Source organism: Ranitomeya imitator, chromosome 1, assembly GCF_032444005.1.
Source record: "Ranitomeya imitator isolate aRanImi1 chromosome 1, aRanImi1.pri, whole genome shotgun sequence".
In the NCBI taxonomy this organism is placed as follows: domain Eukaryota; kingdom Metazoa; phylum Chordata; class Amphibia; order Anura; family Dendrobatidae; genus Ranitomeya; species Ranitomeya imitator.
Window position 1 is genome coordinate 860,571,699 of NC_091282.1, and position 15,185 is coordinate 860,586,883.

Consider the following 15,185-nt stretch of genomic DNA (forward strand, 5'->3'; position numbering starts at 1 on the left):
TTCAAAGCAATTTAAACCAAAATTCTGGTGAAATAGTTTTCAGAAATTGGGTTCAAAATCTATTCTGCTACACAAAGACATCTAAAAGATTTTTAAAAAAACATAATAAAAAGCACTTTACCTATCATAGTCTGCCTGACAATCGTGACTTTGTGAGCTCTTCTGGTCATTTGAATCCCATTTCTTGTCCTGTAGAAGGGACATTTGTTAGATGCTAATTGATGCTTATTATATTATAAGTCAGTATAATTAACGTAAAATACTTTTTTTTCAATAGTTTCTAAATACTCTCAGTAATATTAAAGAGCAACTAAACTTAAAAAATGTTTTCTCATAATTGTGTCCAGCCTTAAAATTATTGTTCACATTGATGTGTAGCTGTACACATAAAATTAATCAAAATCGTCTAACAAAGTGCATTGCAAAATGCTGAACAGTTCACAATTATGAAACAAAAATGTAAGCTTAGTTACTCTTATAATGCTTTACAAAACATGCCACAGTTTTCCTTTGCTCTTCTTTTTCTGAATTTTATCTATAGATTTAGGTTAAGATGTTTGAAACTAACCATTGGACTCTGCATACCCTTATTAGTAAAAAAAAAAAGAAAAGAGAAAAAAGATAATAAAGCATGGGTATCTAAACTTGTGGTTGGACAAGCTGCTGCAGATATTATGCAATGTACCATTACATTTAGTTTTAATTTTCTTTTTTATCATTATTATTTGTACTTGCAAATATCCGACAGATGGGAATGTGTATGGATGCTCTATACTTAAATGAATTGAAGTTTTACAAACAAAAATAAATATCTGCAAAGTAAAATGAACATTACGTGATAAACAATATGTCTTTTGTACATTCACAAGGTTCATTATTTAGAACTTCTGTTACAAAATCCATTACATATTCTATAGTTTGAAATATTACAATTATGTGAATATACTCTAGACATCAAGTCAGATATCTGAAGAGCATTGCAAATATTGAAGATGTAATTTTATGGGTTTTTTATTGTAATACATTGTATAAATGCTAATATGTTAATATACCTTTCTTCTTCTTCTCCTTCTGGAATGCTTCACGCTGGCTGCTCCTGATAACTCACAAACTGAGCTTCCTCCTTCTGGGCTAGTGGATCCTTTATCCCTTTTTGGAATTACTTCAGGTGTTCTGAAAAGATATATTCTGTGATTCTGCGAATAACTGGTAAAGAAACCTAATACAGAATTATTTCAAGGGGTTGACCATGTTTCTTCTTGTCCTTCAGAATGAAAGGAATATTGTGGCTATTACCCGTGCTGCTGAATAAAGTTCCAATCCAAACAAAATAAGTGAAAGATGTTGGTTTATTCTACACGCTTTGAAGTATTCAATTACTTCTTCATCAGGAAATCACCATTTGTATACAGAAAACAGAAAAAAGTTGCTGTTTAAATAGTTCAGATTTAGAAAAAAAACAGCGCCAATGAAGCCACATGACAAACAGTGTCAAAGTTCAAAGGGTTGACACATGGTGCAGCATATGATATATACAGTCATGGCCAAAATTTTTGAGAATGACACCAAAATTATATTTTCACATGATCTGCTGCCCTCTGGTTTTTATTAGAATGAGTTAATGACGCAAGTCAATATTTGCAGTGTTGACCCTTCTTCTTCAAGACCTCTGCAATTCTCCCTGGCATGCTTTCAATCAACTTCTGGACCAAATCCTGACTGATAGCAGTCCATTCTTGCATAATCAATGCTTGCATTTTGCCAGAATTTGTTGGTTTTTGTTTGTCCACCCGTCTCTTGATGATTGACCACAAGTTCTCAATGGGATTAAGATCTGGGGAGTTTCCAGGCCATGGACCCAAAATCTATATGTTTTGTTCCATGAGCCATTTAGTTATCACCTTTGCTTTATGGCAAGGTGCTCCATCATGCTGGAAAAGGTATTGTTGGGCACCAAACTGCTCTTGGACGGTTGGGAGAAGTTGCTCTTGGAGGACATTCTGGTACCATTCTTTATTCATGGCTGTGTTTTTAGGCAAGACTGTGAGTGAGCCGATTCCCTTGGCTGAGAAGCAACCCCACACATGAATGGTTTCAGGAAGCTTTACAGTTGGCATGAGACAAGACTGGTGGTAGCGCTCACCTCTTCTTCTCCGAATAAGCGGTTTTCCAGATGTCCCAAACAATCGAAAAGGGGATTCATCAGAGAAAATGACTTTGCCCCAGTCCTCAGCAGTCCACTCCCTGTACCTTTTGCAGAATATCAGTCGGTCCCTGATGTTTTTTCTGGAGAGAAGTGGCTTCTTTGCTGCCCTCCCTGAAACCAGGCCTTGCTCAAAGAGTCTCCGCCTCACACTGCGTGCAGAAGCACTCACACCAGCCTGCTGCCATTCCTGAGCAAACTCGGCACTGCTGGTAGTCCGATCCCGCAGCTGAAACAGTTTTAAGATACGGTCCTGGCGCTTGCTGGTCTTTCTTGGGTGCCCTGGAGCCTTTTTGGCAACTATGGAAGCTTTCTCCTTGAAGTTCTTGATGATGCGATAGATTGTTGACTGAGGTGCAATCTTTGTAGCTGCGATACTCTTCCATGTTAGGCCATTTTTGTGCAGTGCAATGATGGCTGCACGTGTTTCTTTAGAGATAACCATGGTTAACTGAAGAGAAACAATGATACCAAGCACCAGCTTCCTTTTAAAGTGTCCAGTGATGTCATTCTTACTTAATCATGACTGATTGATCACCAGCCCTGTCCTCATCAACACCCACACCTGTGTTAATGGATCAATCACTAAAACTATGTTAGCTGCTCCTTTTAAGGCAGGACTGCAATGATGTTGAAATGTGTTTTGGGGTTAAAGTTCATTTTCTGGGCAAATATTGACTTTGCAAGTACAGTAATTGCTGTTAAGCTGATCACTCTGACATTCAGGAGTTTATGCAAATTGCCATTAGAAAAAATGAAGCAGTAGACTTTGGAAAAATTAATATTTGTCTCATTCTCAAAATTTTTGTCCATGACTGTACAAAATCAGTAGGATCAATATTTATGTTAATAAATGGGCATCATAAATAATGTTTTTCTATTTTACAGCTATAAGACCAAAAGCAAAATTAAGAAAAGAGAAAAAAATGGAGACAAAAAAAAGTGTTTTGATCATCCTGGTGGAAAACCTATGCTGAAAAAAACAAGGAGGGAAATCCCCACAACTTGTATTACCTGTTTAGCTAATTTGACAGATGAACAAAAAAAAGAAAGAAGAGCGATCAAGGAAAATTATTTATGTATAAACATGGTTTATTAAAAAAGTATAAAGTAAAAATGAATAATTTAAAAAGGTTAAAAAATTGAGTAATGATTGTAATACAATTTTAATTTATCAATTTTATAATTAATAGAATTATGAATGAAATTTCCGGGCTTTTCGGCTCATGATTTTCAGAAACATTTGTGATATTGGAATATAGCAAAAAAAAATATTTTATAGTATTTATTATTTTATAATATTTATATAATTATTTTATATATCAATGGTGTCAGTGGCAGAAAAAGCCAATTATCAAACCACGGACAAGGTGTGGTTACAGCATCACTGTGGCCAATACCCGCAAAGTAAAAACCGCACTTGCAATGTTGTCGCGCCATGAGCCCATAGAGAAATGTACAAAGGATGTGACTACATATACTCAAACTGAAAAACAATCAAACAACGGAAGGATAAAAAACAGTGACGCAAGTGTGTTTTATAAAAAGAACCAACAGCAGAGGAGAAACAGCGCGATGGCTACACTCTGAACAAATATAAAATTAAAGAAGATATTAATTTGTTGGAAACTTGGGCTGAAAGGTGGCAGATGAGGTTTAACAATGATAAATGTAAGGTTATACACATGGGAAGAGGGAATCAATATCACCATTACACACTGAACGGGAAACCACTGGGTAAATCTGACAGGGAGAAGGACTTGGGGATCCTAGTTAATGATAAACTTACCTGGAGCAGCCAGTGCCAGGCAGCAGCTGCCAAGGCAAACAGGATCATGGGGTGCATTAAAAGAGGTCTGGATACACATGATAAGAGCATTATACTGCCTCTGTACAAATCCCTAGTTAGACCGCACATGGAGTACTGTGTCCAGTTTTGGGCACCGGTGCTCAGGAAGGATATAATGGAACTAGAGAGAGTACAAAGGAGGGCAACAAAATTAATAAAGGGGATGGGAGAACTACAATACCCAGATAGATTAGCGAAATTAGGATTATTTAGTCTAGAAAAAAGACGACTGAGGGGCGATCTAATAACCATGTATAAGTATATAAGGGGACAATACAAATATCTCGCTGAGGATCTGTTTATACCAAGGAAGGTGACGGGCACAAGGGGGCATTCTTTGCGTCTGGAGGAGAGAAGGTTTTTCCACCAACATAGAAGAGGATTCTTTACTGTTAGGGCAGTGAGAATCTGGAATTGCTTGCCTGAGGAGGTGGTGATGGCGAACTCAGTCGAGGGGTTCAAGAGAGGCCTGGATGTCTTCCTGGAGCAGAACAATATTGTATCATACAATTATTAGGTTCTGTAGAAGGACGTAGATCTGGGTATTTATTATGATGGAATATAGGCTGAACTGGATGGACAAATGTCTTTTTTCGGCCTTACTAACTATGTTACTATGTTACTATGTTAATTAATTCCGTCTGCACCTCAGCATCGGCATGAAGGAATTAAGAGGATAAGGGATTTCAATTAAATCAATGCTAAGTCTGAATAAGACACACCCAGTGGACCTGCATCATGGTGTAGATGCACATAGATACACAATAATGTGCAAAGAAAGTAAGAAGTCAGCAACCTGTGATCAATTCCCAAAAAGGTAAGTTGTGAACTTGTATTTATGATAGAAGCTAAAATAAACCATAAAAAGCTAGTGCCAAAATTACACCAAAAAAATATTAGAGCAGTGTGAATATTAATATAATTATATATAATTATAATATAATCAATAATATTAAGTGATGATAAATATGAATCTTGTTAGTAACATAAAATGATAATAGTGATGATGGAACGTTCTGTTTGATAAGTGGTTAAATTCTGATTTAGGGCCAAAAATAATAAACTTGTGAAAGTGTGAAAATATTTTAAATTTTTTTTTTTTTTTTTTTTAAATATCACAAATGTGAAGACTGAAACGATTGAAAGTGAACAAAAAGAAAGTTGGTGAATTGATAAATGTTGCTGTAGTATGGCTTATAAGAAGGCCTCTGAGATTTAATTCAGTCCATATGGTTTTATGAGTGTTTAATCAGTAAATCTAATAGATTTCTTTCCTATTTAATTTGTGTTCTATTAGGGGTATTTGTAAGTATACGTTCGATATAGCTAATTTTCAAATCATTGTAATTTTTATTGTGTACGATGATGCAATGTCTTGAGAGGCCCTGCAGAAGGAAGCCTTTCCTGATATCGTGTCTGTGGTAATAGAGTCTAAGGTGTAATTTTTGGGTGGTTCTACCCACATATTGTTTACTGCATTTACACTCAATAACATAGATCACAAATTCAGTTGTGCATTTTAAGAATTGATTAATTGGAAAAATTTCCCTTGTGGCAGAAGAAACAATATTCATTGATCTATGATCACTGATATTACAACATAACAATTTTTTAGTTCACATTTATAAATTTCTTTAATTCTAATATTCGATCTGGGATCATTTATATTAATGGAAGTTTTCAGGCGACTGGGAGATATAATGCTTTTTATAGTAGGAGCCCTACGAAATGTAATACCTGTTATGCCGGAGGCGGCAGACTGTTATGCCGGAGGTGGCAGGTACCAAGAGTGGACCCACTGGACCATGATACCGAACCTCCCCCAAGCAGGGGCACCAGATTGGACCAACCCCTATACAGGGATAGTTTGGGAGCAAGCTCAGAGGCCTCAATTACCACGGATGCCAGGACCAGGGGTCGGCTCGAGGATAGCGAACAAACGGAGATGGGACTGGGACGCGGGAAGAGAGATAGAGCCGTGCGGGTAAGGAACAGGATAAGTAACCACAAAAAGAGGAAACAGGGCAAGGGAGACCAAAGAGAAGAAGGTCAGCAGACTAATGAGGAGACTGAGGAGAATATGCTAACAGGTTCCAGGAGGACACAGGGCAGAGACGGACACTGAAAAGGTAACAGGGACGCAAGGGGTTAAGACACAGAGATACTGGGCAAGAAGAAACAAGGAGGCAAGGGGTTAAGACACAGAGTTCAGTATCAGTATGGACATAAGCAAGGAGCAGAGGGACAGGCCTGGTAATGGGAGAGAAACTAAACAATCAGGCACCTCCACAAGGGGGGGCGGCCTGAAATACCTAACGCTAGCCCACTTTTGGCCTGGCAATACTGCCGAGTCAGGTCACAGTGCTGGATAAAGAGGAGGAATGTGCGGGCGCTCGATCCCTAAGATGCATATGGGAAGAGACAGAGCGCGCGGCTGGCAGCAGGGAGGAAGCGTGCAGATGCGCCCGAGCAGGCACACGCCGGGAGCTAGACCTGAGAGAAGCCCTCAGCAAAGCAGGAGCAACGAAGGACGAGGAGGAATTGACGAGCGAGGCGCCGGCAGCAACAGCCCTGGGATCGGTGAGCATGGTGCTAACAATACCTGGATTTCTAGGAAGAGTTTTTCCCAAAATGGGGTCATTTAATAGTACATGCCATTTTTTTAAACATTTCTCGTATTGTTTACGTTGAGAATTAAATTGTGTAATAAAGTTGGACATATATCTGTTCACGATTGTTTTTTTGCTCTTTTTCCTCATTAAGAAGTCTTGACTAATCACCAAGGAGTTTTCGTATGCACGTTTAATTAGCTAATTTGGATAATTCTGAATGGAAAATCTCTCCTGCAGGATACCAGCTTGATGTTTAAAATCCTCATCTAGGCTACAATTTTTTCTAATTCTACGGAATTGATTGTTAGGAATATTGTTCAGCCACTTGGTGTAATGGCTGCTTTTGTAATGTATGTAACTGTTAGTACCCACTTCCTCGAAGAAGGTTTTGGTGAGGATAGTGTTATCCTTGGAAGATATGGCAATATCCAAAAAATTAATTTAAGAGGGGGGAAAAGGAAAGACCTCAATCATTATTATTTATATGTTTGATGAATATTTCGATATCGTTATAGGTATTGTCCCAAATAAAAAATAAATCATCAATGAACCTTTTGTATAGAATAACCTGTTTGCACCGGGTGTCATTTAAAATAAATAATTCCTCAAAAATCCCCATGAAAAGGTTAGCATAAGTAGGTGCAACTTTTGAGCCCATTGCAGTGCCCTTTACTGTATGATACTGATGTCCTTCAAAAGTGAAATAATTATTCTCCAATATAAAATTTAAACCTTTCAGTATGAAGGTTTTTTGGTCGTCACACAGTATAGTGTCCAGGGTAAGATAACTATTAAACCAATATTATGCGGAATATTAGAATAAAGTGATGATACCTCCATCGTAAAAAACACATATTGTGATTTCCAGTATATACCCGTAAAATTGGATGAGATGTGTGTGCAGTCTCGTAGAAAACTAGCTAATTTGAAAACATGTGGTTGCATTATTCTATCAACGTATTCAGAAAGATTACAGGTAAGTGAATTAATTCCTGAAATAATCGGTATACAAGGGGGATTCGAAGGGTCCTTGTAAATTTATGGTAAGTGATAGACACAAAATGTTCTATCGTCACTATTATCATTTTATGTTACTAACCTGATTCATATTTATTATCACTTAATATTCACACTGCTCTAATTTTTTTTTGGGGGGGGTGTTTTTTTTTGGGCACTAGCACCTTTACGGTTTATTTTAGCTCCTATCATAAATACAAATTCACTACTTACCTATTTGGAAATTGATCACAGATTGCTGACTTCTTACTTTCTTTGCACATTACCATGTATCTATGATACAGGAAAGAAATATATCTTGGTACCGTGTTAGCCAATGGATAGAAAAATATTTAGAATTGAGAGTCCTCAGTGGTTGATACCTTTTAATGGCTAACTGAAAAGATGGTAACAAATTGCAAGCTTTCGAGACTACACAGGTCTCTTCATCAGGCAAAGACTAAAACAAATTCTGAAGAATCACATATTTATGCACAACATAGTATAGGAAAAAAAAAAAAAAGAGGGGAAAAAAAACCATGGATAAGCCAGGTGACATGAAGCAGAATTACCATGGGTGATAAACAGTTACATCCATAAATATTGGGCCAATTCTTAGATAAGGATTGTTTTATTGTCCTGTGATTAGGGTCTCTGTTGTAATGACCCTTCATGGTCTGAGGGGCAAGTTCCTTAGTTGATGTAAAAAGACATAAATCCATGTGACACATTCATTCCTGCATTAAGAGTGTCAAAGGTCGTCATCAGTTTATATTCCCAGGCTCTCCTGTCTTTCTGCGATTTGAAGTTTCCTTTCAATACAAGTACAGGTCCTTCTCAAAAAATTAGCATATAGCGTTAAATTTCATTATTTACCATAATGTAATGATTACAATTAAACTTTCATATATTATAGATTCATTATCCACCAACTGAAATTTGTCAGGTCTTTTATTGTTTTAATACTGATGATTTTGGCATACAACTCCTGATAACCCAAAAAACCTGTCTCAATAAATTAGCATATCAAGAAAAGGTTCTCTAAACGACCTATTACCCTAATCTTCTGAATCAACTAATTAACTCTAAACACATGCAAAAGATACCTGAGGCTTTTATAAACTCCCTGCCTGGTTCATTACTCAAAACCCCCATCATGGGTAAGACTAGCGACCTGACAGATGTCAAGAAAGCCATCAACGTGGGTTTTCCTCCCGGATGACCAAAACACTTTTTTTTTCGCTACAGTTTTTTCTCTTTTCTTTCCTAATTTTGCTTCTGGTCTTATAGTTGTAAAATAGAAAAATATTATTTCTGATGTCCATTTATTAACATAACTATTGATCCTACTGTATACATCATGTGCTGCACCATGTGTTAACCCTTTGAACTTAGACACTTTGTCATGTGGCTTCATTGGCGCTGTTTTTTCTAAATCTTATGTATTTAAACAGCAACTTTTTTCTGTTTTCTGTATACAAATGGTGATTTCCTGATGAAGAAGTAATTGAATACTTCGAAACGTGTAGAATAAACCAACATCTTTCACTTATTTAGTTTCGATTGGAACTTTATTCCACAGCACGGGTAATATCCACAATATCCCTTTCATTCTGAAGTCTGACATGGTTACTTGTTGGTCCGTGGATCTGCTGCAGCTGACATTTCCCTGATGATTTTTGCTCTATTATTGGATAAATCAGGTTAGTATAATCTGAGTAGATAATTGTAATATCCACCGGATAAGACCCTAATTTGCACTGATTTTTTTCAACATTGATTCTTCTTGTCCTTGCATTGTCAAGATCATCAACATATCCATGGCTGAATGAGCATTTCCATAATTTAGCATGCAGTGATTATTCTTCAAATTTTCCATACGGAACAAGTGCACCAAAAAAATGTTACAGTACATTTAACATCTAGTGCGCATGCGCCTTGGATGCTAGATGTTAGATATTGAAGGAAGGACCTTCGGATTATGTGATGACCCATCTGATTTCCCAGGTCTTGACATTGTCTTGACCAAAAGTGACACACCTTTTATGAACACTTAAAAGACTCTTTATGGGCACTGCAGCACTAGGAGATGTTAGGAATTCAATCCGTAAGTGTATTGGTAAGTTTAATTAGTTCATAAAATATATGTATTTATATACACGTATAACAAAATGGCCACTTTAATGTGTTAGCTATTTAGTTCAGCTAAAGGGATTGGGCATCTAGGCAATCTCAAACAAAAGAACAACCTGCACCCCATGCTGATGCATTTTACATGCACTGATATATTTGCGCTCAGTGTATCAATAAGGCACCAATTCATGAAGACCGGTATTTTTCATGCCGGTCTTGATGAGGAGGCGTGCTGGAGTCAGAGGTGCCTAATTCATTAAGATGCTATAACTTTTGATGAATCAGCCACATCTTAAAAGTGGTGTGTGACTCACCACAATGTTGTGAATTCAGCTTTTGGGCTCCCTCCGGTGGTTGTAGAGGGTAATGCAGTTGTGCCTGGACTGCAGGAGTGGACATGTGTATCTACTGTTTGCAAAACTGACTGGGGTATATAGCTTTGCAGGACTCTTTAGTCAGTGCCAGTTGTTCATTGTTTTTGCAGGATTCACTTCCCTGCTGGTCTCTCCAGTTTGCTGTGCTTTTCTACAAAGATAAGTCCTGGCTTTGTTTTTGCTGTGGACCTTATAGTTCTGTGCATATTCATGTTTTTGTCTTGTCCAGTTTTGTCTGTGAAGGATTTTTGCAGCCTAGCTATTTCTCTGGAGATGCAGATATACCCTGTTGTGAATTCTGTGGCAGAGCTCCCTCCTGTGGTCACAAGTGGTACTTCGGCTGATTCTGTCTGTGAGCTTCCATTGGTGGAGGAGAGTGGTACTGCGGCTTCTGAGTTTCCTTCCTCAGGTGATGTGGTGAAGTCGTTAGGTGCTGCTCTATTTAACTCCACCTGGTGCTCTGATCCTGGCCTCCAGTCAATGTTCTAGTATTGGACCTGTTTCCTCCTGGATCGCTCCTGTGGCCTGCTGCTCTGCATAGCTAAGTTCCGCTTTTGTTATTTTTGTTTGCTGTTTTTTCTGTCCAGCTTGCTTATTTGTTTTTTCTTGCTTGCTGGAAGCTCTGGGACGCAGAGGGTGTACCTCCGTGCCGTTAGTTCGGTACGGAAGGTCTTTTTGCCCCCTTTGCGTGGTTGTTTGTAGGGTTTTGTGTTGACCGCAAAGTTACCTTTCCTATCCTCGCTCTGTTCAGAAAGTTGGGCCTCACTTTGCTAAATCTATTTCATCTCTACGTTTGTCTTTTCATCTTAACTCACAGTCATTATATGTGGGGGCTGCCTTTTCCTTTGGGGTATTTCTCTGAGGCAAGGTAGGCTTATTTTCTATCTTCAGGCTAGCTAGTTTCTCAGGCTGTGCCGAGTTGCATAGGGAGCGTTAGGCGCAATACACAGCTGCCTCTAGTGTGGTTGGAGAGGATTAGGGATTGCGGTCAGCAGAGGTCCCACGTCTCAGAGCTCGTTCTATGTTTTTGGGTTATGGTCAGATCACTGTATGTGCTCTGACTTCTATGTCCATTGTGGTACTGAATTACCTTATCATAACAGTACTGGAGGCCCAAAGTACTAATGATTTCCAATAGAGGGAAAAAAGAAGTTCTGAGACCATTTTTTTTTCTTTGCACTGTGTTTTGCCTTTTTTTTCCCCTAGACATTTGGGTGGTTCAGGACACAGGTGTGGACATGGACATTCAGGGTCTGTGCTCGTCAATGGATAATCTCGTTATAAATGTACAAAAGATTCAGGATTTGGTGGTTCAGAATCCTATGTTAGAACCAAGAATTCCTATTCCTGATTTGTTTTATGGTGATAGAGCCAAGTTTGTGAATTTCAAAAATAATTGCAAACTGTTTCTGGCCTTGAAACCTCGCTCCTCTGGTGAACCAGTTCAACAAGTGAGAATTATTATTTCTTTTTTGCGTGGCGACCCTCAAGACTGGGCATTTTCCCTTGCGCCAGGAGATCCTGCATTAAGAAATATTGATGCGTTTTTCTTGGCGCTCGGATTGCTGTACGATGAACCTAATTCGGTGGATCAGGCAGAGAAAAATTTGCTGGCTCTGTGTCAGGGTCAGGATGAGATTGAGATTTACTGTCAGAAATTTAGAAGGTGGTCCGTGCTCACTCAATGGAATGAAGGTGCGCTCGCAGCTATTTTCAGAAAGGGTCTCTCTGAAGCCCTTAAGGATGTCATGGTGGGATTTCCTATGCCTGCTGGTCTAAATGAGTCTATGTCTTTGGCCATTCAGATCGGTCGACGCTTGCGTGAGCGTAAATCTGTGCACCATTTGGCGGTATTATCTGAGCATAAACCTGAGCCTATGCAGTGCGATAGGACTTTGACCAGAGTTGAACGGCAAGAACACAGACGTCAGAATGGGCTGTGTTTCTAACTGTGGTGATTCCACTCATGCTATCTCTGATTGTCCTAAGCACACTAAGCGGTTCGCTAGGTCTGCCACCATTGGTACGGTACAGTCAAAATTTCTTTTGTCCGTTACCTTGATCTGCTCTTTGTCATCCTATTCTGTCATGGCATTTGTGGATTCAGGCGCTGCCCTGAATTTGATGGACTTGGAGTATGCCAGGCGTTGTGGGTTTTTCTTGGAGCCCTTGCAGTGTCCTATTCCACTGAGAGGAATTGATGCTACGCCTTTGGCCAAGAATAAGCCTCAGTACTGGACCCAGCTGACCATGTGCATGGCTCCTGCACATCAGGAGGATATTCGCTTTCTGGTGTTGCATAATCTGCATGATGTGGTCGTGTTGGGGTTGCCATGGCTACAGGTCCATAATCCAGTATTAGATTGGAAATCCATGTCTGTGTCCAGCTGGGGTTGTCAGGGGGTACATGGTGATGTCCCATTCCTGTCTATTTCATCATCCACCCCTTCTGAGGTCCCAGAGTTCTTGTCTGATTACCGGGATGTATTTGATGAGCCCAAGTCCGATGCCCTACCTCCGCATAGGGATTGTGATTGTGCTATCGATTTGATTCCTGGTAGTAAATTTCCAAAAGGTCGACTGTTTAATTTATCTGTACCTGAGCACGCCGCTATGCGGAGTTACGTGAAGGAGTCCTTGGAGAAGGGGCATATTCGCCCGTCATCGTCGCCATTGGGAGCAGGGTTCTTTTTTGTGGCCAAGAAGGATGGTTCGCTGAGACCTTGTATAGATTACCGCCTTCTAAATAAGATCACGGTCAAATTTCAGTACCCCTTGCCGCTGTTATCTGATTTGTTTGCTCGGATTAAGGGGGCTAGTTGGTTCACCAAGATAGATCTTCGTGGTGCATATAATCTTGTGCATATAAAGCGAGGCGATGAATGGAAAACTGCATTTAATACGCCCGAGGGCCATTTTGAATACCTAGTTATGCTATTCGGACTTGCCAATGCTCCATCAGTGTTTCAGTCCTTTATGCATGACATCTTCCGAGAGTATCTGGATAAATTCCTGATTGTGTACTTGGATAATATTTTGGTCTTCTCGGATGATTGGGAGTCTCATGTGAAGGTCAGAATGGTGTTCCAGGTCCTGCGTGCTAATTCTTTGTTTGTGAAGGGATCAAAGTGTCTCTTTGGTGTTCAGAAGGTTTCATTTTTGGGGTTCATTTTTTCCCCTTCTACTATTGAGATGGACCCTGTTAAGGTCCAAGCTATCCATGATTGGACTCAGCCGACATCTCTGAAAAGTCTGCAAAAGTTCCTGGACTTTGCTAATTTTTATCGTCGCTTCATCTGCAATTTTTCTAGTATTGCTAAACCATTGACCGATGTGACCAAGAAGGGTGCTGATGTGGTCAATTGGTCTTCTGCTGCTGTGGAAGCTTTTTAAGAATTGAAGCGTCGTTTTTCTTCTGCCCCTGTGTTATGTCAGCCCGATGTTTCGCTTCCGTTCCAGGTCGAGGTTGATGCTTCTGAAATTGGAGCGGGGCTGTTTTGTCGCAGAGAAGTTCTGATTGCTCGGTGATGAAACCATGCGCCTTCTTTTCCAGGAAGTTTTCGCCTGCTGAGCGAAATTATGATGTTGGCAATCGAGAGTTGCTGGCCATGAAGTGGGCATTCGAGGAGTGGTGTCATTGGCTTGAAGGAGCTAAGCATCGCGTGGTGGTCTTGACTGATCATAAGAACTTGACTTATCTCGAGTCTGCCAAACGGTTGAATCCTAGACAGGCTCGCTGGTCGCTGTTTTTCTCCCATTTTGACTTTGTGGCTTTGTACCTTCCGGGCTCTAAAAATGTGAAGGCGGATGCCCTGTCTAGGAGTTTTGTGCCCGACTCTCTGGGTTTATCTGAGCCGGCGGGTATTCTCAAAGAGGGAGTAATTGTGTCTGCCATCTCCCCTGATTTGCGGCGGGTGCTGCAAAAATTTCAGGCTAATAAACCTGATCGTTGCCCAGCGGAGAAACGGTTTGTCCCTGATAGGTGGACGAATAGAGTTATCTCTGAGGTTCATTGTTTGGTGTTGGCTGGTCATCCTGGAATCTTTGGTACCAGAGAGTTAGTGGCTAGATCCTTTTGGTCGCCATCTCTGTCACGGGATGTGCGTTCTTTTGTGCAGTCCTGTGGGATTTGTGCTCAGGCTAAGCCCTGCTGTTCTCGTGCCAGTGGGTTGCTTTTGCCCTTGCCGGTCCCGAAGAGGCCTTGGACACATATCTCTATGGATTTTATTTCAGATCTTCCCGTCTCTCAAAAAATGTCAGTCATTTGGGTGGTTTGTGATCGCTTCTCTAAGATGGTCCATTTGGTACCCTTGTCTAAATTACCTTCCTCCTCTGATTTGGTGCCATTGTTTTTCCAGCATGTGGTTCGTTTACATGGCATTCCGGAGAATATCGTTTCTGACAGAGGTTCCCAGTTTGTTTCGAGGTTTTGGCGAGCCTTTTGTGCTAGGATGGGCATTGACTTGTCTTTTTCCTCGGCTTTCCATCCTCAGACTAATGGCCAGACCGAACGAACAAATCAGACCTTGGAAACATATCTGAGATGCTTTGTTTCTGCTGATCAGGATGACTGGGTGTCCTTTTTGCCTTTGGCTGAGTTCGCCCTTAATAATCGGGCCAGCTCAGCTACCTTGGTTTCGCTGTTTTTCTGCAACTCTGGGTTCCATCCTCGTTTCTCTTCAGGGCAGGTTGAGTCTTCGGACTGTCCTGGTGTGGATACTGTGGTGGACAGGTTGCAGCAGATCTGGACTCATGTAGTGGACAATTTGACCTTGTCCCAGGAGAAGGCTCAACGTTTTGCTAATCGCAGACGCTGTGTGGGTCCCCGACTTCATGTTGGGGATTTGGTTTGGTTGTCATCTCGTCATATTCCTATGAAGGTTTCCTCTCCTAAATTTAAGCCTCGTTTCATTGGTCCATATAGGATTTCTGAGGTTCTTAATCCTGTGTCTTTTCGTTTGACCCTTCCAGATTCTTTTTCCATCCATAACGTATTCCATAGGTCATTGTTGCGGAGA

The 15,185-nt window shown here is 40.1% G+C and overlaps 1 protein-coding gene across 1 annotated transcript in view; it reads right to left on the reverse strand.

The window, feature by feature from the left end:
* LOC138651724 (myosin heavy chain, clone 203-like) overlaps nt 1-15,185 on the reverse strand; it is a 240,910-nt gene that overhangs the window by 102,282 nt on the left and 123,443 nt on the right. Inside the window, exons 8-9 of the mRNA XM_069742150.1 lie at nt 1,053-1,173; nt 122-189 (exon numbers count right to left, since the gene is read on the reverse strand). Coding sequence (XP_069598251.1) covers nt 122-189; nt 1,053-1,173 — 189 coding nt within the window. The remainder of the gene's footprint in view (nt 1-121; nt 190-1,052; nt 1,174-15,185) is intronic.